At 34.0% G+C, this 22,927-nt stretch overlaps 1 protein-coding gene across 3 annotated transcripts; it reads right to left on the reverse strand.

The window, feature by feature from the left end:
- Window positions 1-10,028: 10,028 nt before the first annotated feature.
- Window positions 10,029-22,717, reverse strand: LOC114305343 (prolyl 4-hydroxylase 1). 3 transcript variants are annotated; one of them, XM_082872686.1, is made up of 12 exons: window positions 22,378-22,704; window positions 20,352-20,399; window positions 19,157-19,225; window positions 18,529-18,581; window positions 17,822-17,887; window positions 15,557-15,631; window positions 13,917-13,991; window positions 13,471-13,541; window positions 12,881-12,932; window positions 12,661-12,750; window positions 11,390-11,503; window positions 10,029-10,377 (listed from the first exon to the last, which is right to left on the reverse strand). In XM_082872686.1, the coding sequence occupies exons 1-12, from the start codon at window positions 22,439-22,441 to the stop codon at window positions 10,270-10,272; spliced, it is 885 nt and encodes a 294-aa protein (XP_082728812.1). In that variant the 5' UTR covers window positions 22,442-22,704; the 3' UTR covers window positions 10,029-10,269. The 3 variants fall into 3 exon arrangements, with proteins under 3 accessions (XP_082728812.1, XP_082728814.1, XP_082728815.1); XM_082872688.1 differs by having other exon boundaries at window positions 11,390-11,497; window positions 22,378-22,695; XM_082872689.1 differs by lacking the exon at window positions 11,390-11,503 and having other exon boundaries at window positions 22,378-22,717.
- Window positions 22,718-22,927: the final 210 nt, after the last annotated feature.

Raw genomic sequence — 22,927 nt, forward strand, 5'->3', positions numbered from 1 at the left:
ATAATTCATGCATGCATGTTTGAATTGATGAGTTTTGAGTTGAATTAATGAAAAAATTGTGCATGCATGTTCATAATTAGGCTTGAGTCCATGAATTCATCATGTTCTTGAAGAAATGAGTCCATCTGAACAAGCTTTGAAGGTTGAATTTGGTTTGAATCCATTCATGTTTGCATGTTCTTCATATTCTTGAAAATGGGTTTGAATATGGTTTTAATTGACTCACCTTGGGGCTTGAATTCATAAATTGAGCTTTGAAACTTGTTATACATTGAATTTAGTTATGTTTTCCAGAATTTGGGCCCAAGAGGTCGAGTTTGGAGTGGTAGAATGCTTGGTTTCAGCTTGGAGGTGCAATCTGGGTTTTCCAGATTTTGCACTTCCGCTCGAGCGGGGAAAGTGGCGCTCGAGCGTGGAATCTGAGCATCCAGTATTTCTCTGCACTGTTTTACAGTCCGCTCGAGCGGAGGATTGGGCGCTCGAGCGGAGTCGTGTGTCTCAAGCTCGAGCGGGCGTCGAGCGGAGATTTCACCCATCCAGTACTTTTACAGTACGCTCGAGCGGGAAAGTTGACGCTCGAGCGTGTACCTTTGTTGCATGTCCGCTCGAGCGGGTAAACCTGAGCTCGAGCGGGACTCTGTTTTTCTGAAAATTTTGAAAATGCTTTTAAAAGTGCATCTTTGCATCTTCATCCCATTCTAGGCATTCTTAGGCCTAGTTTAAGGCATCTTAATGAGGATATAGATGTAGAACATACCAAGGCAAATTAGGGATTAAGTTATGATATTTCCCAACTGTGTAGCTTAGTGTGTGTTCAACCTGTGAACTGTGTAGGGTTGGCGACTGGGGAGACACGCTCTAGCATACTGTAGCCCAAACTCTGTGAGTAACAATTGTGTAAAGATATGTTCAACTGAGAATGTTTTCTGACTGTTTAACGAAACTGTTTTCTGAAGTAATTATTGTTAATTGTTTGAATGTATGTCCTATATTCGGAAATGTATTGTGGCATCCTTAGCAACTGTTGTATACTGTTACTGCTACTGTTACAGAGATCTCTGTCGGCTCCCTCGTGGAACCCCTACTGTTTACTGATTGATGGCCATCATTACTGTTCGGTCTTTAAGACCTACTGTTTACTGTACTGTTATGCTAATGGATGTACCACATATGACTGTACTGATTGAACGACTGCAATACTGATTTAATGAACTGTTTTCATTACTGTAAGGACATTTCATTCTTAACCTCTTTACGCATTATGTTATTCACTGGGCTTTAGCTCACTGTTTATATATATATATATATATATATGTAGGTGCTCAGCCACCAGATCGGAGCTAGGAGCGTGGATTAGACTCCAGTTTTGTCAAGCCAGCCTTTGTGCCTCACTGCGAGGTTCCGAGTTGCCATGCTATGGCTTTGGGGTGTTTTGTTTTTCCCCCGTCTGTCTCCATACTGTTTGGATCACTGTATAGACTATCAGCTACTAACTGTACTGTTATCAAGGGATTAGGTCCTTGTACTGTGTGACTGTAAATTTTGTATAGACTGTACTGTTTGTATGTATGAATGCATGAAAAATCTTTTTGGCATACAGACTATCACAGCTCAATGGACATTATTTATTTACTGTATTGGCTTCCGCCAGGCCCTGTACTCTGTATTACTGTACTACTGTTAAGCAGGCCTTCGGTAATCTCGGATTACTGGCCGGTTACGGTACTAAACCCATAGGGCTGGTTACGGTGCTAAACCCATAACAGTAAACAGTAGGTCTAGAAGACCGAACAGTAATGATGGCCATCAGTTAGTAAACAGTAGTGGTTCCAACAAGGGAACCGACAGAGATCTCTGTAACAGTAACAGTAACAGTAACAGTAGGTGCTAAGGATGCCACAATACAGATCAGAATATAGGACATACATTCATTCAGTTAACAGTAATCAGTTTAGAAACAGTACAGTTCAGTTGTTCAGAAAATAATCATTTGTGAACATATCTTTACACAATCGTTACTCACAGAGTTCGGGCTACAGTATGCTAGAGCGTGCCTCCCCAGTCGCCAACCTGTCACGACCCAAACCCGGCCCTATGGGTTTAGCACCGTAACCGGCCAGTAATCCGGGATTACCGAAGGCCTGCAGAACAGTAATACAGTAAAACAGAGTACAGGGCCTGGCGGAAGCCAATACAGTAAGTAAATAGTGTCCATTGAGCTGTGACAGTCTGTATGCCAAAATATTTTTCATGCATTCACATACAACAGTACAGTCTATACAAAATTTACAGTCACACAGTACGGGGACCTAATCCCCCGATAACAGTACGGTAAGCAGTCAGTCTATACAATCCATTCAGTTATTACAGAACAGTAAGACAGTGCAGAAGGGGGAATTGTAAAACACCCCTAAGCCTTAACAGATAGGCTCGGAACCTCGCAGTGAGGCACAAAGGCTGGCTTGACAAAACTGGAGTTACCCTGACGCTCCTAGCTCCGATCTGGTGCCTGTACACCTACATATATATATGAGCAGTGAGCTAAAGCCCAGTGAATAACATAAAGCGTAAAGGGGTTTAGAATGAATGTCCTTACAGTAATGAAAACAGTTCAATTCAATCAGTATTTCAGTTGTTCAGTACAGTAAACAGTCATATGTGGTACATCCATTAGCATAACAGTAACTGTAGGTCTTAAAAGACCGAACAGTAATGATGGCCATCAGTCAGTAAACAGTAGTGGTTTCACGAGGGAACCGACAGAGATCTCTGTAACAGTAACAGTAAACAGTAGGTGCTAAGGATGCCACAGTACAGTTCAGAAATAAAGGACATACATTCATTCAGTAAATAATACCAGTTCAGTAAACAGTTCAGTTCAGTATTCAAAAGATAATCAGTTGAACATATCTTTACACAATTGTTACTCACAGAGTTTGGGCTACAGTATGCTAGATTGTGTCTCCCCAGTCGCCAACCCTACACAGTTCACAGGTTGAACACACTAAGCTACACAGTTGGGAAATATCATAACTTAATCCCTAATTTGCCTTGGTGTGTTCTACAACGATATCCTCATCAAGATGCCTTAAACTAGGCCTAAAAATGCCTAGAATGGGATGAGGATGCAAAGATGCACATTTAAAAGCATTTTCAGGATTTTCAGAAAAACAGAGTCCCGCTCGAGCGCAGGTTTCCCCGCTCGAGCGTACAGGCAAACAAAGGTACACGCTCGAGCGTAAACTTTCCCGCTCGAGCGTACTGTAAAAGTACTGGATGGGTGAAATCCCCGCTCGACGCCCGCTCGAGCTTGAGACATGACTCCGCTCGAGCGCCCAATCCTCCGCTCGAGCGGACTGTAAAACAGTGCAAGATGCTGGAAGCTCGATTTTCCCGCTCGAGCGGCACTTCCCCCGCTCGAGCGGACGACTGAAATCTGGAAATCCCAGATTCGAGCTCCAGGTCCAAAACCAAGCTCAAAAGCATCAAAACCAATCCTCTTGGGCCCATTTTCTGGAAAACATTTATAAACACATAGAATGTCATGTTTCAAAGCTCAATTTTAAGAAATCAAAGCCCAAGGGTGTTTAATTCAAACTCAATTTAAACCATTTTTCAAGCACAAGATGAACATGCAAACATGCATGAATTCAAACCATTTCAAAGCTTCGATTTGATGCTCTAAAGAGCCAATTCTTTTCAAAACATGATGAAATCATGGACTACACTCAAGACATGAACATGCATGTAATATTTTGCCATGAAAACAACTCAAAATCCAACAATACTACCATGCATGCAAAGATTGGGCTTCAATTCACCATTAATGAACCAAAATATGACTTAGTTCTACAATGAAGCATGACTCATGCAAGAACTAGCTCAATGGCAACAATAAGAAGGTGAGTTTCCTACCTTAGTCTTGTATTCAAGGTTTAGGGGCTCAAATGTGAAATCTACACTTCAATCCAAGCAATTCTTCAAGATGAATTCCAAGTTCTCTCACTCTCTCCCTCTCTTGGTCGGCTAGAGCAAGAAAATGGCTGAGCAAAATGTTGCCTAAGTGTATATTGAGGCTCAAATATGTTATATTGAGTGGGCCACTAAGGGTGGCAAAATGGTAATTAAGTCCAACTCTTTAATTAGCTTAATTTAATCTAATTTAATCATACCTAATCAGTTTTCAGGTAAATACACCATAAAATCACATTAATTATGACGGTCATAAAACATCAATCGGTTACTAATTCGGCCGCCGATAAGGCCTTCAATTAAATGCTCAAACATGAACAGATAAAATAAACAATCAACAGATACAATGCAATTCAAACAGATGTATTCATTCAATTCAGTTTCAATTTCGGTCAGTCAGTTCAGTACTTTAATCAGTTCAACTATCAGTCATAATCAGTCTCGGTTAACAGTAATTAGCAGTTAATCAGTCATTAATCAGTAAACTGTATGAGGGTTGTTACACAACCCTACACAGTTAACAGATTGAACACACTAAGCTACACAGCTGGGAAAGATAATCACTTAACCCCTAATCTGCCTCGGTGTGTTCTACATCTATATCCTCAATAAAATGTCTTAAACTAGGCCTAAGAATGCCTAGAATGGGATGAGGATGCAAAGATGTACTCGAAGAGCAGTTTCAAAAAAACAAAGTCCCGCTCGAGCGCAGGTTTCCCCGCTTGAGCGGACATGCAACAAAGGTACACGCTCGAGCGTCAACTTTCCCGCTCGAGCGTACTGTAAAAGTACTGGATGGGTGAAATCTCCGCTCGACGAACGCTCGACGCCCGCTCGAGCTTGAGACACAAGACTCCGCTCGAGCACCCAGTCCTCCGCTCGAGCGGATTGTAAAACAGTGCAGAGATGCTGGATGCTCGAATTCCCCGCTCGAGCGCCACTTCCCCCGCTCGAGCGGGAGTGCAAAATCTGGAAATCCCAGATTGCACCTCCAAGCTCAAACTCAAGTTTTAAATGCAACAAAACCACTCCTCTTGGGCCCATTTTCTGGAAAACATTTATAAGCACATAGAATAACATGGTTCAAAGCTCAATTTTGAGAAATCAAAGCCCAAGGGTGTTTCATTGAAAATCAATTCCAAACCATTTTCATGAATATGGAGAACATGCAAACATGCATGAATTCAAATCAATTCAAATCTTCAATTTGATGCTCTAAGGAGCCAATTGTTTCCAAAACATGATGAAATCATGGACTTAAACATACTTATGAACATGCATGTAACCTTTATGCCATGAATTCAACTCAAACTCCAACAATACTAACATGCATGCAAGAAATGAGCTTCAATTCACCATTAATGAACCAATTCATGACTTAGCTCTATAATTTAACATGGACCATGCAAGAATCAACTTAAAGACAAGTCAAAAGGATAAAATTCATACCTAGGTTCCTTGAATGCAAGTCTAAAGGCTCAATCATGCACTTAAGCTTTCAATTCCTCAAATTCCAAGCAATTCTAAAGATGAATCAAGTTGAATCACTCTTTTCCTCTTACTCTCTCTCTCTAGTCGGCAATGACAAGGGAAAAAGGATGATGAAGTTATGTTGTTCAAGTGCAATGAGTTCAAAGGTGTATGAGTTAGTGGGCACCTAAGGCTAGTTTGGTAAATAAGGCCAACTTAAGCAATTGATCAAGATTTAATCTAATTTACTCATTCCTAATCAGTTTTCAGATAAATATACCATAAAATCACATAAATTATGATGATCGTAAAACACCATTCGGCCGCCGATAAGGCCTTCAATTAGCAGTTTAAACACTCAAACATGAACAGATAATCAAACAGGCAACATATAGCATACAAATTAACATATACACTCAGTCAATTCGGTTCCAGTTTTTCAGTCAGTCAGTTCAGTACTTTAACCAGTCCAATTATCAGTCATAATCAGTTCATATTATGTTCGATTTAACGGTAATCAATGTTTATCGGTAATCAATCAGTCATAAATCGGTAAACAGTATGAGGGTTGTTACAGTAAGGGATATTGTGGATTTATATTCTAGTGAGAAGAAAAAACTGAAAAAAATTGTTGAAGAAATCAAACTATAGACTTTGTCTCACTACGGATTCATAGACATCTATACAAAATGTTTCATACATGTGCCTAACAACCCACTTTATTGATAAAGACTAGAATTTGTAAAAAAAGAATTCTCAACTTTAGTGTGATTTCTAGTCACAAAGAGGAGGCAATTGGTAAGGCAGTGGAATCATGTTTTGTTGATTGGGGCATAGAGAAATTGTGTACAATCACTGTGGATAATGCAAGTGCAAATGATGTAGCTAATGCATATGTGAAAATGAAGTTTTCTAAAAACAGTGACTCTTTGATTTTAAGGGGTGAGTACTTGCATATGAGGTGTTGTGCCCATATAATTAATTTAATTGTGAAGGATGGGTTAAGTGAAATAAAAGATTCAATAACTCGAATTCGTGATGCGGTAAAGTATCTAAGGAGTTCTCCACAACAAGAGCAATTTTTCAGGACATGTGCTGAAACAGATAGGGTAACATGTAAAAGCTTGTTGTGTCTAGATGTTTAAACTAGGTGGAACTCCACATATCTAATGCTAGATGTTGCAACAAAGTTTCAAAAGTATTTGAGAGATTAGAGAACTTAATCATGGACCTCCTACCACTCAAGATTGGGAAGATACTCGTGTTTTTACACAATTTTTGCAAAAGTTTTATAATGTAACTGTTCACTTGTCTGGTTCTTTGTATGTCACTTCCAACTTATACTGAACTGAAGTTTGTGCTATAGAAAATGCCTTAAATGGGGAAAAAGTTTAGATCCTTCTTTAAAAGCCATGGAAATAAAAATGAAGACTAAATTTGACAAGTATTAGGGAAAAATTGAAAAAATTAATATGATGTTATTGATTGTTGTTGTGTTAAATCCTCGTTATGAGTTGAAACATGTGAGGTTTTGTTATTTTGAAATTTATCAACCTGTCATGGTGAGTGAGCTCACTCAAAAAGTAAGAGAGACTTTACATAACATTTTTGATGAGTATAAACAGTTTGAGACAATTGCTTCATCTTCTAATGAAATGGTTCATGAGGTAGACATTGTTGATCAAGTAAACATTGGTGCAAGTGAGCACTAAGTGTCTCTTATGACAACATTTCAAAAGCTTTTGGAGGAAGAAGAAGGTGATGGAGGCAAGTCAGAAGTAGATAGGTATTTGGAAGAATCATGTGAAAAGAAAGCTATAAACTTTGACATCTTAAGTTGGTGGAAGACAAATTCTTCAAGATATAAAGTTCTTTCTCAAGTAGCAAGGGATATTTTGGCCATTTTTGTCTCTATTGTTGCTTCCGAGTCTACTTTCAGCACGGGAAATTCTATTTCCACACACTTAGCTACCTCTGTACACACACTTAATGATTTATTTTTTTATAACAGTTTGTCCTAAAATAAAATCACTAAAGTACCCTTATCTTCTCCACCAAAACCCTAATTTCTTCATCTCCTCTCATCGTTCAAAGCTCAGAATCCATGGCAGCCACACTGATCTCCATCTCCTAACTTGTGCAGCTCTCTCTCTCTCTCCATCATATATACTATGCCTTCTGTTGTTCTCATCATCTATACTATATTACTACTCTGTTCCATACCTGAGCAATCATTTCTTACATTCTTTAATCAACATCATCGTCAAACTTGCAAAACTTCACCTCCAATTTTCAAGAATTGGAGCTTCAATTTATTGATTTCCGAACTCAAACTCCCAATGCTAATCACCAATCACAACCTCTCACACTCTTACTCTTTCCACAAGATCAACCTCTTCTTCAGCCACTAGCTTCGTCGCAATCAAATCCTAAGTGTCCGATTCAAACCCTAGTTTCTGGAATGAACTTCTTGGCCTTGTATAACAAAGTTTCTGCAATGTTATACATAATGGAAAAAAATTCAAGACCAAAGCAGAGGAGAAAAAACAACACTTACAAATGGGTGTTGGTTTAGAGTTTCAATGTCAAAGAAAGAGATGATTTTGGCAAAAAGGGTTGTGTATTGAGTAAAATCACAAAATTCAAAATTAGTTGGTATGTGTATCGAGAAAGGATGTGGAATGAGATGTTTTGGTGTGTGAAAATAGAATTGCCCTTTCAGTACTGGAGGTCGTGCCCTTGATCAATTTCGTAATTCTCTCACATCAAAGCTTGTTGAAAGTTTAATTTGTATACAATATTGGTTGCGTGCCTCACTATTGCCACTTGAGATGAAAGAAAACTTTGCAGATTTGGAGGATATAGAAAGAGGTAATGGAATTCCAATATTCAATTTATCATTTAAATTACATTCATGTATTGTGTTATTTTTTACTTTAAACTGGCATTAATTGTTTTTGCAGCTTTAACCAATGTCAACATTGTTGCTGGAAAGTGATTTGGTTTGCTGTGATGTGGAATTTGCTACTGTTGCTGCTGTTGTGCTTTTGTTTGTTGTTGCTGTTGTGCTGCTATTGCTATGCTTTTGTTTGTTTGTTGCTTCTGTTCATGGAGTTTTGTGGATTTTGTTTATCTAAAACTAGTTTTCTTATTACTTTTGTTTGATGCTATGTTTAGTTTTAATATAGAAGAGAACTCTGCTTTATGTAATATGTATCCAGTTTTATTGCTTTTGTTTATTGCTTTTATTTGATATTATGTTTATATTTTTATGAAATTAAAATGTTCTATATTTTTTTTGTTATTTATGTGAATCCGTGGTCCTAAGCTGATCCAATCCATGTTTAAACGGATTGGTTCATATTGATTCCATGATTTAAACAGATTGGATTACTTCTAATTTTTTAAGAACAGTAAATAACGAATTGATTCTGCTTTTATTCCAATCCGGATCATACTCACCCTTAGCTGGCCACCACCTCTAATAACTAATCAAACATGTTTATTTGTTTTTATATTTATTTATTTCAAAATATTTGTGTATTAATAGTTTTTTACTTTGTTTTTTACAAAAAATAAAGATAAAAAAAAATTGTTTCTTATTTTACGTAAAAATAAAAAAAAATGACAATATTGTCAAACAAATCCATTATAAAAACTAGAATCACAAGCACCAAACATTCTCATTCTTTTCAAAACTTATGTCATCCAAATTTATTCTTATATTAAATAATGAAGTGTTATCCACGTTACCGGTGCATTAAATAAACTGAATTCATCTTCACTACTCCAAATACATTATTTGTTTTTTTGTTTATTTTAAGGATCGAGAATATAATGTTTCCATTTTGAAACTGCTCCAAACGACCTATAGAAACAATTTTGATCCTTAATAGAAACTAAAACAGTTACAAACGATCACAATTTTATTTCTGCTTTAGCAATTAGAAACAGCAATTGTTACATCTAAGCCCCTTAACAACAAGGGTAAAGTAAACGTTTTCCTTTTTATACTTGATTATTTTTTTAGTTTGATTACTAATTCCCCCCCCCCCCCCCCCCCCTCATTTTAACCCTTTATATTTCAATTTTTTCTTTTAATTTACTTAAAAAACTAACCTATGTATAAATTTAAATATAAAATTTCACATTAACTATCACATGACATATAAAAACTATATTATTATATTACAATTTATGTTTGTGTTAGAAGTGTGAGTTATATAATAAGAAATTTTTATGTCACCTGACTGTTAATATATCATTTTCTGTCTAATTTTATCCATAAGTTGAGTTTAGAAATAAATTGTAAAAAACTTGAAACATAAAAGCCAAAGTGGAAAAAAAAAAATTAAAGGGCTAAAGTGAAAAAAATGACCAAATATAGGAATAAAGTATAATTTCCCCTAATAATAATGATGCCAAGTGATTACAAGTGATCCAATGAATTCTTAATCCCTGCCGTATTTGGCCATTTGCCAAAAATCCACAAATTGTTGCATCAAATCCTAATATCAAAAACAATGCCAATACTCAAAATGGAATTGAATGATCAAATATGGAATTTCTAGAGTTGGAAGCAAATGTGGGGAAAAAAAGTAAGAACTTCATTTCATAAGAGTTATATTACAAGAGGTACTACAAAAGGAGTAAGGTGAGTGAACACCATAGAAACCATACATATAGCAGTAAACATGGTATGGTTTCCATGGTTGCTATCTAAGTAAAGTGCAACCTAATATTAATTTTACATTTACCAGTTTTATGGAATTAGTTATTTATAACAAAAAAGATGATGAATGTGAAAACAAAATCCACAAAGCAAAATCAGGAAGTAGTTCTCTGCCTCATCCATTTTGTAGCCGACCATTTCTCCCCCGACAGTACTTGGCATCCTCCATGAATGCTGTTCGGGTCCGACTGCCCATCTAGCCCCTGAGATAGATAGCAAAGCTAGTCAATCAATCATATTGTTTGATTATGAGACCTCAATCGCCTTCTTATTATCAAACAACATTGGACAGCAATCAAGAGAAACATTTATAATGCAATAAAATAGCCCTTCTTTTTTTCTTTATTTTTTTTAATGTTTTCATGTATGCAGCCAGCTAGTAGTTGAAATATGATCGGTCCATAGTAAAAATCCAATCTACAAAAGGAAAACAAAATCCTCACAAATTCTAGGAGCATGACATGAAATGTTAATGATACTATTAAGATCAATGTTGGTAATTCATGAGATAAATACCATAAAAAAAGGGAATATATGGAGTACTACAGATTTGTTAGGTAGCTTGTATAATACTTATTGAATGGAGTATGGATAAATCAAATTGTTTTTTCAATCAGTAGTGTTTGGCTTTTTAACTAGTTATGTAATTTATCAGTTCCTATTCATAAACCTCTCTTTATCTTTGTCCACGTATGGGTAAAACTTGAATTTATCCAATAAATAGTTCTCAAATAACACGTTACCCCCGCAACATGTCTTCCCAAAACTAGAATTTGGTTTCAACTATCAAGACACCAAGGATGTGTTCGAATCATCGATTTGGGTAGAGAAAGGGCAAGGTGAAGGAAATGGAAAAAAACTACAGTTTATATTTCATTCACATTTCCCTTTCCAAATCTATACTCAAATCCATGATCTAAACACAACTCACAAGATTCCAAATTCCCGAATGTGTCATACAAAAGAGTACCATTCTGATGGGTATACCAGGCACAGGAACCTCCCAAAACAAGCAGGGAAATTCCTTAGATTTGCTTCTCATGAGGAATTCTCAGACCATTCTGGAAAATTTTGATTATGGTATATATTTTTGCGAGTGTTTGACAAAAACACACAAAAAATGAAAGTTTTCCGCTTATTTAAGCTCCAGAATGCCATTTCAGATATGATGTATTTTATAAACAAAAATTGACTAGTATATACAAGAAAACAAACCATGCTCCAAAAAAGCACCGCATCTCCTTTAAGAGGTTTAACACACAACCCTTTCATCATTTTCCCACCGCAGCTGCATTCACCTGAACCAGCCTGACCTGAACTAGCCTGAGCCTAATAACATTCAAGGATTAAAAGATGCCCATGCAATGAGAAGAAGTTTAAGAAAAATAAACAAACAAGCAAACAAACATAGGCAAGCCATGTGCCTTGTCCAGCACGTGTTCCAGTGTGTCCATATCAGACACTACAACGGGCTAAGGCCCTGTTTGGCTACAGCATATTTAGCCACTTTTTGGCTATTTAAGCCAAAAAAGCTAAACCGTTTAGCTTTTTTAGTTGGCAATTGCAAAAATATATATATATATTTTTAACAAGATTATCTCCATTTGGCAATTGCTAAAAAAACCATATTATATTCTAACTTTGGTGTCTTTAGTGAATTTTTAAAATAATTTCATTAATTCTTTTACTTTTCATGTTCTTCTAGTCTAGAAGGATCTAGAAAGTTAAAAGAAAAAATAGAAATAATTAAAAAAAAAATCACTAAAGACAACACACAAAAAAAAAGAAAAAAAACACACACACACACACACATCTACTTACCTAAGCTATCCCAAAAACAAAAGAGCCAGCTTTTTTAGCATTTGCCAAACACATCAGCTTTTTTAGCAACAACTTTATGCTAAAAATGCAAAAAAAAAAAAAAAAAAAAAAAAAAAAAAGCAAACAAACAAACAAACAAACTACCAAAAAGCAATTGCCAACCCAACGTAAAATGGAGTGTATGTGCTTCATAGTAGGACATTGTCTTAATAACCCTGCCATAAATTGGAACATCTTCCAGTTGTTTCCTCTAACATCATTAGTGGAACATGGATTTTTGTATTCATGTTGCCTGTTTTTTGGGTACATGCAAGAACTTCATTCATTGTCGACTACCTAGGGGAGGGAGAAGGGACCGTTAGGGGTCAAAACCCCAACCTGATGAGTGCTAGTAACAAGGCCCTGCCATTGGGTTGTCTGGTCTACTAATTCATGTTTCCCTGATAAATTTCAAATCTTTCGCAACCTCACTTTAAAACACGCATTGGTTCATCAAATATTCTGCAAATGGGACCATCACCTAATGCAATTCCGAGGGTTATTGATCTCTTGATCTAGTTCTAAAATCCCAGGGTACCAAAGGAATGCCAAATTAGCTATGTTTATCAATTAAAAACAGGCAGTATAACTGAACACAAAACCAGTATCAGATTTTGAAGTATTACCGCCGGGAAGTATGTTTCTCCGCCCTCAACATTGTCGCTCAAGTACATGAGGACTGTAGCAACTCGTTGGCCACCACGTTTCAAATTGAACTGTTAAATAACAATAAAAAAAGGCTCTCCTTTTTAAATGAGACAAAACTAAAGTACACTAATTGATACAGTTGAAAAAGGTTTAACACAAGCAATAAAAATATTAACAATTTCAAGAATAATAACTTACAGTATCTGAAAAGTAGTCATGATGTGGTCTGTAAAACTGATTTTTTTCATACCTGTACTGCAAATGTTAGCCTCAATTCTAAAAACATATTCAGTGTGTGTGTTTAGTTTCAGTTTTCTGAATTTAGTTTTTTGGAAATTGAGTTTTTTTGTTTTTCGTATTTTTTTTGCATTTAGTGAATTTTTTAAAAATTTTAAGCAATTTTTTTACTTTTTTATATACACCTTACTTAGATGTATCTAAATAGTAAAATATTTGTGAAAAATATTTTAAAAAATTAATAAATACACAAAAATACGAAAAATGCACTGAGTTTTCGTATTTTTTTGTATTTTTGGTATTTAGTGAATTTTTTAAGGATTTTTTTCACAAATATTATACTTTTTAAGTGTATTTATGTTAGGTGTCTCTAAAAATTAAAAAAATTAAAAAATTGCTTAAAATATTTAAAAAATTCATTGAAAACAAAAAAAATACAAAAAATAAAAAAGTAAATTTTTCTAAAAAGTGTTTTCTGAAAACCAAAACCAAACAAGCTGATTAGTATTCCTACTGATATTAAGCATTTAATATGCAAAAACAATCCCCACCTTAAAACTTGAATAAGCTCCCCATTTTCTATTGGTACTTGAGAATAGACAGAAATTCGTTTTTCAATTGCCTGATTGGGCAAACAAAAAAGAAATCATTAAGTACACTGTCTTTCTTTATCTTTTATGTAGCCATAACACCAAACCTCTCCCCCCCCCCCCCCCCCCCCCCCCAAAAAAAAAAAAAAAAAAAAAAAGAAGAAGAAGAAGAAGATATTCATTTGACTTGCACTGGATACACAGACTTGAACAAATAGAATCAAAGTCAATATACCAACCTGTACCATTGGATACTTTCTCATCCCCCCCCCCCCCCCCCCCCCCCCACACACACACACACACACACACACACAAAAGAATAGAAAAGAAGAGAAGAAGAAGATACTCATTTAACTTGCACTGGATACACAGACTTGAACAGATAGAATCAAAGTCAACATACCAACCTGTACCATTGGATACTTTCTCTCTTCAGGACTTAAAAACATACCAGAGCTCGTCCTAACATCACTCTTGATTCCCTAAAAATTGATATAAAATAACATAATAAGCTACTAATTTTGTTGCATTGTATGGATAAGAAACTAATATGGAAAAACTAATGTTAAATTCATTAGTATGATCAAACACATAATTAGCTATAAATGGCTATATGTAAAATATTAGCTTTCACCAAAACATTGATGATGCAATAACTGGTGAAATTTAAGCCTTTGTTAGCTTCTTTCTTTTTCCTTTTTTTTTTGTTAGGAAAAACGTCTAATGTCTATTTACTCCTTGGTCATTGTTTTGTGTTGGCAATTTTACTCCAAGATTGATTAGCATTAGTCGAGTCTTTGAGCATGTTCCGTAGTGTAGCATCATTTAAGCTGACTTCAGCTTCAAGCCTTTATCATATGGATACACTTGTCTTCAATGCAAAAATAAAACTCATGCATTGCATTAGTGTCATTTAGAGGGTTTTATCTGGTTGGGTTTATTTTGTATTCTTGATCATAGTAGTTTAGTTTTGGACTATAAGCTAAATTAGCTTTTGGACTTGATTTTTAGCACCCATCAACTTAGTTATTGGGCCTTATACACCCAGACAGTTGCTTTTTGTTTGGATTATTTCTAGTGGCATGCAGGTTTGAACGCACAAAGGATTCATGCAAATGAGAATGTTGTTTCCTGTAGCAATTGATTATAAGAATACTAACTGTTTGAACACTAGAGCATTTCGTTTGAATGCAAAAGCATTTCATTCAAGCGCATGCATTCTATTTTGACACAGGGAGCACTGTTGAAAGGCAAGAGCTTCTTTGTTCAAATGCACGGGTTGACTGTTTGAATGCATGTCTATTCAACGTGCATAGCATTGTGTTATGGAATATTGTTCACTTAGGATTGTTATTTACTATATATTGAGACCTATTCTTCATTGTTTAGGTGACACACACTACATTCGGAGAGCATGTAGTTTTTCCTTTAAGAGCTACTCCATTGTCTAGAAATAATTCTTGCTTTGTGAGAGTGAGCAAGGTCTGCATATTGTCAAAAAAAAAAATGCCACATGAATCATAAAAAAAATGTGCTGCTCCTTGAAACCTATTCTAATAAAATATTAACCGTAGACAATTTGACCAGTAATATCTTGATATGGCCACAACAATCCTAAGCTCATGGAACATCTAAATGCAAAATATTCATGGCCAGGATTGGTAGGTTTTTTCTTCCTTTTTTATTGTTTATTATTATTTGTATTCCAACCAGAAGGTTGATGGGGCCTTGGCTTGGGCTTCAAAGTTGGTGTTATTCAATTTTTTATATGCTACTCAAGTAGATTTTGAGTTGTCTGTTCTAGAGTTCCAATCAGGTATCCGCTCGAGTGCTCCTCAAGCACTCTTTCAAGCGAGCCTTACTGGTTGTTAAGCCCCATGACTGCGCGAGCACCCTTTGAGCCAGGCTCTCAGGTTCTGCACTTCAACCCTACTTTTTAACAATAAAGTGCCAAAAATACATACAACTAAATTTAGGTAAATATATGTCAATTTTAACCATATAAAACATGCAACTTCAGATCATAATATATACATTTCATACGCACCTTCCCAGTTTTTGTATCCACCACGGTGGAAATCTGAAGACGGGGCTTCGCAATTGCTCTAAGATAATCACATTCCTTCAAGGGCAATAAATTCTCATTTACGAACACAACATCGCAGCATCAACAAACTAATATATTATGATTCTTTCAACAATAAATAACATCAATCTTTCCAACATTACCAAAAGTTATAGAAATTATATGCATTGAAAACAAGTCTATATAGTAATTAAAATACAATCTTATGCAAAGCGTGATACTTATAACCCTAGCTACTCAAAGTTGACCAGGAGCCAAATTATTCAATTTGGCAGGAAACCCTCATAACAATCTGAAGTGTGAAGGAAGTAAGGATTGAAAATGTCTTGTGGCTACAACATGCCATACACATAGTAAGGGGTGGTTTGGGATGATCTAAATAAGTGCACTTTTTGACTTTTTATGAAATATGGGTTGGGTTTGAAATGATGTAGTAGAGGGGTGATATGACTTAAATAAGATGATGTGACTTAAATAGGATAGTAACTTTTTAGCTTTTTGACTTATGACAAACAAGACCTAAATATAATAAACTGCCTCTACAAAGATTTCAGGTGCTAAAAACCAAGGCTGGTTTAGCAATTTTCTAAAGCTATGTGTATGTGCATTTTGTTTCAACATTCCAACTAATTTCTTTGTCTTTTTTTTTGAGTTAATTACCTAAAAGTCATATTTACAAATGTTATTGTAGTTCAGGTCCTATCTAAGATTTTTTGAACCAATAAGTCCTATTTAGTAAAACTGAAAATATTATCAGTTTTTTCTAATTTTTAAAACTAAGAACATTATCAATTTTGCATAGCAGTGTTCCAGATAATTGTTTCACTAACTAATGAAAAAAACAGAGCATGGGATTAAATGTTTTTTCCCTTCTACTTGTTGGTTTGATTCAACTATCTAATAAAATCGAGAACATTAGCATGTTTGTTTTAGTTTTTAGAAAACACTTTTCAAAAAATTCTACTTTCTTGTTTTCCGTATTTTTTTTGTTTTTACTGATTTTTTTATTTTATATTTTAAGCAATTTTCTTAATTTTTAGACACACCTAACATAAATACACCTAAAAAGTATAATTTTTGTGAAAAAAATATTTAAAAAATTCACTAAATACCAAAAATACGAAAAATACAAAAATTCAATATATTTTTTGTATTTTTTCGTATTTATTATTTTTTAAAATATTTTTTCACAAATATTTTACTTTTTAAATACATCTAAATAAGGTGCATCTAAAAAAATAAAAAGAATAATTAAAATTTTAAAAATATTCACTAAAAACAAAAAAATACGCAAAAACAAAAAACTCAATTTTCAAAAATTGAATTCAAAAAAATGAAACTAAGCACACTGTTTAGTTTTTTCATTTTCAAAGTTTTTTTATTTTTATTTTTATTTTTATTTTTATTTTAAGTTTTGCACATCAATGTTCCATCATCATGATTCTTTATAAACATAAAAATTTCAGTTTTACACAAAAAATAATTCAATTTTTTCAAAAAAAAAAATTAGTTTTTTTTTTTTTTTTTTTGCACATAATTTTTTTAAAGTTTTTTCAATTTGAAAGTTGATGTTTTAAAGTTTTGAAAATCAAAATAAATGTCAAAATTATCATGTTCCTTTATAGATAATCATAAATGATAACAATCATTGTTTGAAGGGTAATTCCAACTATTAAAAATTTAATAGAACTTGAAGGTCTAAAAAATCTTAGTTAGGACTTAATGGAGTATAAGTTCATATAAATTAGGACTTGTGTGTAAATGCCCTTTTTTCTGGACGTCATACCTGAAGGTTTCTTTTTAGTATGTATACAAGTTCTTCTATTCTTCAGCAATTTATTGTATTATTTTAAGCATTCACTTTGTTCAAGGATTTTTATTTTTAAAACCATTTGTAACTGAAAAACGAAAAAGGCAAAAAAGATTATATATATATAATGACAACCCTTTAAACAATGACTTCTTTACTTTCAACTATAGTTATTTGCCCTAGAAACCTTATGAATTTTGTACTAGGGGTGACTCTCTCTCTCTCTCTCTCTCTCTTTGTAGGTACATGGCACAACTCTTGCCATATGGCACTGCCACATCACCAAATGGATGGTTTCTCCAACAAGAATCAGGCACCATGTACATATAGTACACAACATTAAGCTCAGCAAAGTCATATCAACCAGAAAATATATTGATATACACAAGAATATGACGAGTATTAAATTTGAATACCTCCGTACTCAAAAAATTATGAAGTACAATGATTCGCGGAGACCAACTAATTATTTCAGGTTTGACCTGCAACAAAAGGAAAAAAATAAACAAATTTCTATCTACATATACATATATGAATAAGAATCTTAAGGTACAGCAAGTGGCAGTGCAGACATATACTACCAAGAAATAATGTCCTAAAAAAGTAAAGATAATTTTGATGAAACAAATTAAGAACTCAACAATTTCTATCCATTTCAAAAACACATACACATGCAAGAATATCTTAAACAACATGAAATTTGCAACAATGGCTATGGTTCACACTTAACACATTTATCACTTCTCCGGGTAACTATCCTACATGGCACTACCCTTTTTTTTAATTTTTAATTTTTAATTTTTTAACAAGTGTAAAGTACTTTTCTATCATAGGACCACATTAGTTGATTATGACTCAAAGGTTTGAATCTAATATCAAATATATGAGAGAATAAAAATGAAAGGCATGGAAAACGGGAGAAAATCCTCTACAAAGAAGTTTGCATATAAGCTAGGAACAGAATTAGTGAGTATTAAAAATGTGTAGTGTTACACAACAGTGACAACCCTCTATATGTACTCTTTGGAGCTTTGGCATATCATCAAGATTTGAACTAGCATGTTATTATGAGTATGGGATACACAATGAAAAACCAAACATTTAACCATGTAGGAGAACATACATATCCGAGACGTAAAGTTTCAGCTTCTTTGTCATTAGCCCAATAAGAAATACCTGAAACCAGAGAGAGAGAGAGAGAGAGAGTTTAAAGCCAAATAACACCAGAGAAAATGTAATTTTTAAAAAAAGCCAATGCTTTACCAAATGAAGCTATTCAGAAGCATTTTGTTTTATCTATTTTTTCCAGCTTCAAGGAGATGGGGGGAATAACCTATTAGGCTATTAGTTAATATAACTTGCAGACAATTAACAAATTAACTTTAACAGCTACAGTGTTTATGCTACTTATTATGACGTAATTCAACTTTTTGAAGTATAATGCATCCTGGGCATGGATAGCATAAGATGCACTAGACTCCATTCAAACTTCTAGAGCCTAACAAAAGCTATCATGTATAAATATATATTTATATATATATATATATATAACTTGCCACATATCAACTGAAATCATCAAATCGCACTTGTAACTGCTTTCTCACATGTAAATACAACACACAAAAACAAGACATAAATACCCAATGTATAATATTATTTTCTTTTATTTTTCTTGCAAAATTCAGCTATGAGAATAAAAACATATTAGTCTATGTGCAATTTTGACAGAACCTATTAGAAACCAAACCAACCTCCAGACAACTGTAGATTGCCAATATTCTGACGTTCATGCAGTCTTCTAAATGAAGGAAATTCCGTGCCTATAAAGAATAGAAAGCTCATTTGGTAAGGAAAAATTTATATACATATACATACATATATAAAAAGATGAGGTCCAACAAAATTTATATCCTCCAATGTAATAAAGAACATTTGGAATAATAAAGGATTCTATAAAGATGAGGCACCAAGGGGGTGCCACCCATGTACGAAATATTTGGATATAACAATATCATATGTTGACCCATGCGCATAACAAAACTAAATATGAGAATGAAATGTAGCACAAGAATAAAAGAAGATAATCATTTGACAGAAAATGTCTTTCACAAATGAAATGAGAGAGAGAGAGAATTATTCTTCTAGCCAAAAAGAAAAAATTCGGAAAATTTAAAATTGACTTTTTCATGATGCCCCAAAAGCTGATAAGTGAGCTGACTGCCTCATAAAGAGCTTGAGCTTCACTGAATTGAAGATATCATTGTGCAGCACCAACTCAGTTTGGTAGAGCTCAAATAACAGATGATGCCATTGCCACAATACTGGTGTCCTGAACCTATTAGTTCTACATCCATAGGATAAGTTCTCTTTTTTTTTTCTCTTCTAGTTTCTTTCTTTTTCTTAAGTTTATTTATTGATTCTTTTCAGTGCTTAATGTAAAGCCAATTTTATCTTGCTTCTCAACATCCATGTTATGTCGTAATCCATCGCCACATCATATGTCTTGACCATAAATCGTGACCATCCTCCACAATCAAAAGTCTGTGTCAAATGATGACGTCATAGGCTGTAGCAGCAAACTTAAGATGAATTGAGTCATATTCCCTTTATGAACAACCATAGTTGATGCCTATTTTCTGGGCTGCCCAGCTAAACAAGAGGAAGTTCTAGATGCTACAACGGAACTTCAATGGTTGCTTGCTCTAATGCAGGAACTGTATTATATTGTTCACAATCAATCAGGATAAGAAATGCAAGCTAGAATTCCATTTCTTCAAAGCACGTGTCAAATCAGTTTCACTGAAAACTATGTCATAATAGTACAAGAATTTTCAACATTAAAAAAGAAAAGAAAAGAGAGGGGTTAGGCCAGCAAGAAGCGTACAAGAAACTGAATCAAATAACAATTTCTATCAGTTGAAATATAGAAAGATAGAGAAAATCTACCATATGAATCTTCGAGCCTTCTAATAAATGCCAATTGAAGCAAAGCTCCTGCAAATCCCAACTATTAGATAATATTGTTATTATCTACCGTAACAATATGCAAATTACTATTACAAGCACATTGAACAAGCATCACCATCCATTAATGATAATATTCTTGATTTAAACAAAAAAAAAAATGAAACTGCATAGTAACTTGTAGTGGAGATAAAACTAACTACTGGGTAACAAATCAATCTTAATTCACACCCTAAAATTCCACAACAAAAAATTATATAATTATGAGCACAAGTTTCTCAATTAGGATGTGCAGTTTAGAAGGGCTAAAGTTCTCATATTCAAGACAGGATTGCCCAGAGTTTAGTCCATGGTCAACCAAGGTTACAGATGTAGCTCTCAACAAGAGAGTTGAGATTAGAAAATGGAATATTCAGCGGATCTATTAACACTAATAACTCTGTTTGCCTGAGTTTTCTGGATTTTCAACAAGAGAGTTGAGATTAGAAAATGGAATATTCAGCGGATCTATTATCACTAAAAACTTTGTTTGCCTGAGTTTTCTGGATTTTCATTGGTTCTTCTTTATATCTATCGCTGACTCTTCCATCTGAACATAACACCTGTCCAAGCATCTTTTCCATTTCCATCAACCCACTACCATTGTTTCCTGCCAGAAGAATGATATAAGCCATTTTCCTATCACCAATCCACTTCAAAATTTCAATAAAAATGCCTCTTACGTCGGAATACTTCTCAACCCAAACCACTGAACTCCTCCTATGCTTAACTACTTCTCTCTCAATCTTTGATTGCCCAAAAAAGTCCTCCCAAATCCACTGTTAAGGAATAGTTCTGTAACATATTCCTCGCAGTTATCCTAATCAACAGCCCTCTCAATGCTTCATCAATTTGAAGAATGAAAACCTTTTATTCCATCTTCAAATCCCTTGCTTGTTCTTTCTGCGAGCTCATCACTTGTAAATTTTAGTGAGCATTCTATTGTAGGGAGTTTGAGGAGAAGGTGGATAGTTTGTTTTTCTTGTGATAAGTATCAAATAGAATGATTACAAAAGCATTTATAAATTGCTAAACTTCTCCCAAGTCTATTAAAAAACTATGCCTTGAGAATAGGAAATTAAGAAACTTCAGACTAAATAAAAATATGCAAGTTTCATTATTAACCATATATGTAATAACTCAATAACATAACCTTGACTCAAATATTTCTACTAGCTACAATATTCGAACGGAACAAGAACCATGGACCCATGTTATAGTGCATTTCCCGAAAAAACGAAAAATAATCAAACCTTTATTTTCATGGATATAATAAAACATAGACGATATCCGATAGCATACCAACATGAAATACACATAAAATTAAGACTCAAATTAACCTTGAACATACTTGCACAATGCCGACGGTTTACCACATGTGAAATGCAAAATTTGCCCATTTTCTTGTTGCCATGCTCTACGTCGGACAAGTTACTTAATTGAGCGAACATTCAATTCATCCTCATTGAGAATTAAGTTAAAAAAGAATCTAGTTGTTTTAATAAAATTTAAAATAAATGCAAAATGGTTAACAAGCCCTAATTCACCATGCAAACCTAAAAAAGCTGGGAGATAGCTCTTTTATTTTCAGAATTTTTTTAAAAAAAAAAAAAATAGAAACTTGTTTGACAAAAATAACCACCAAAAAAGATATTTTAGAGTATTAAAAAATTTCCATTCTAAAAAAGATAAAACCATATGAAAGATAATGATTTTCAAAATTTTCATTAAATTAAATTTTAGATTTTTTAAAAAAAAAATTGAAAGCACTTTTTCCATTAAAAAAAAATAAAAAATCAAAATTAATAAGATGAAACAAAAGCAAATCAAAGAGCAAATGTACAGAAGTGGTAGAGTCGTAATTGCATCATTGCGGATCGAATCACAATCAAATTTAACATGTGCATACAACAATCACATACATATATGTATAGATGAGAGGTAGGTCAGAGGAATAGGAATAATATACCTATAATCATGCCAACAGTGACAAATGTAAGCAATCCGAAAACGATTCTCATACTGGACGCCATCCCCAAATTACAGATGAGATTTCAGCTTGCCAAAACGGATCCGAAGGGGATGGAATGAATTACGCACTGTGAATTTAACAGTTATTTATTTTTATTTTTATTTTTATTTTTATTTTTTTTAATTTTATTGGTAGTGAAATTATTGTGTATATATATAGTATAGACGTAATAAATAAGCTAATAAATACTTTCTTGGTTCGGAAAACCACTTTGTACCGCCCACTGCTTCTTCTTATTCCATTTTCTTTGCACCCGTCTTTTTCTTTTTTCTTTTTTTTTTTTGTTGGATTTAATTATTTTGGGTATGTTTGGTTTGTGTTTGAGAGATGTGTTTTAGAGATAAAAAGTACGAAAATATGTTTGGTTTGGTTTTTTTTAAAAGATGTTTTGAAAAATTATTTTGAGATAGAGTTTTGGAAAAAGTGATTGATTTGATGTGTGTGAGAGAGAGATTTGTTTAGAAAACTTGTTTGGTTTACAAGTTTT

This window comes from Camellia sinensis, chromosome 6 (assembly GCF_055761805.1).
Source record: "Camellia sinensis isolate YWXY chromosome 6, ASM5576180v1, whole genome shotgun sequence".
Lineage (NCBI taxonomy): Eukaryota > Viridiplantae > Streptophyta > Magnoliopsida > Ericales > Theaceae > Camellia > Camellia sinensis.

Excerpts from the sequence above, each read along its gene's own strand:
- LOC114305343 (XM_082872686.1), bottom strand. The coding sequence starts at position 22,441 with ATGGCGTCCAGTATGAGAATCGTTTTCGGATTGCTTACATTTGTCACT. Across the intron at positions 19,226-20,351 it reads AAGGCTCGAAGATTCATATG|GCACGGAATTTCCTTCATTT; the intron begins GTAGATTTTCTC and ends TATTCTTTATAG. Across the intron at positions 10,378-11,389 it reads CGGTGCTTTTTTGGAGCATG|GGGCTAGATGGGCAGTCGGA; the intron begins GTTTGTTTTCTT and ends TATCTATCTCAG.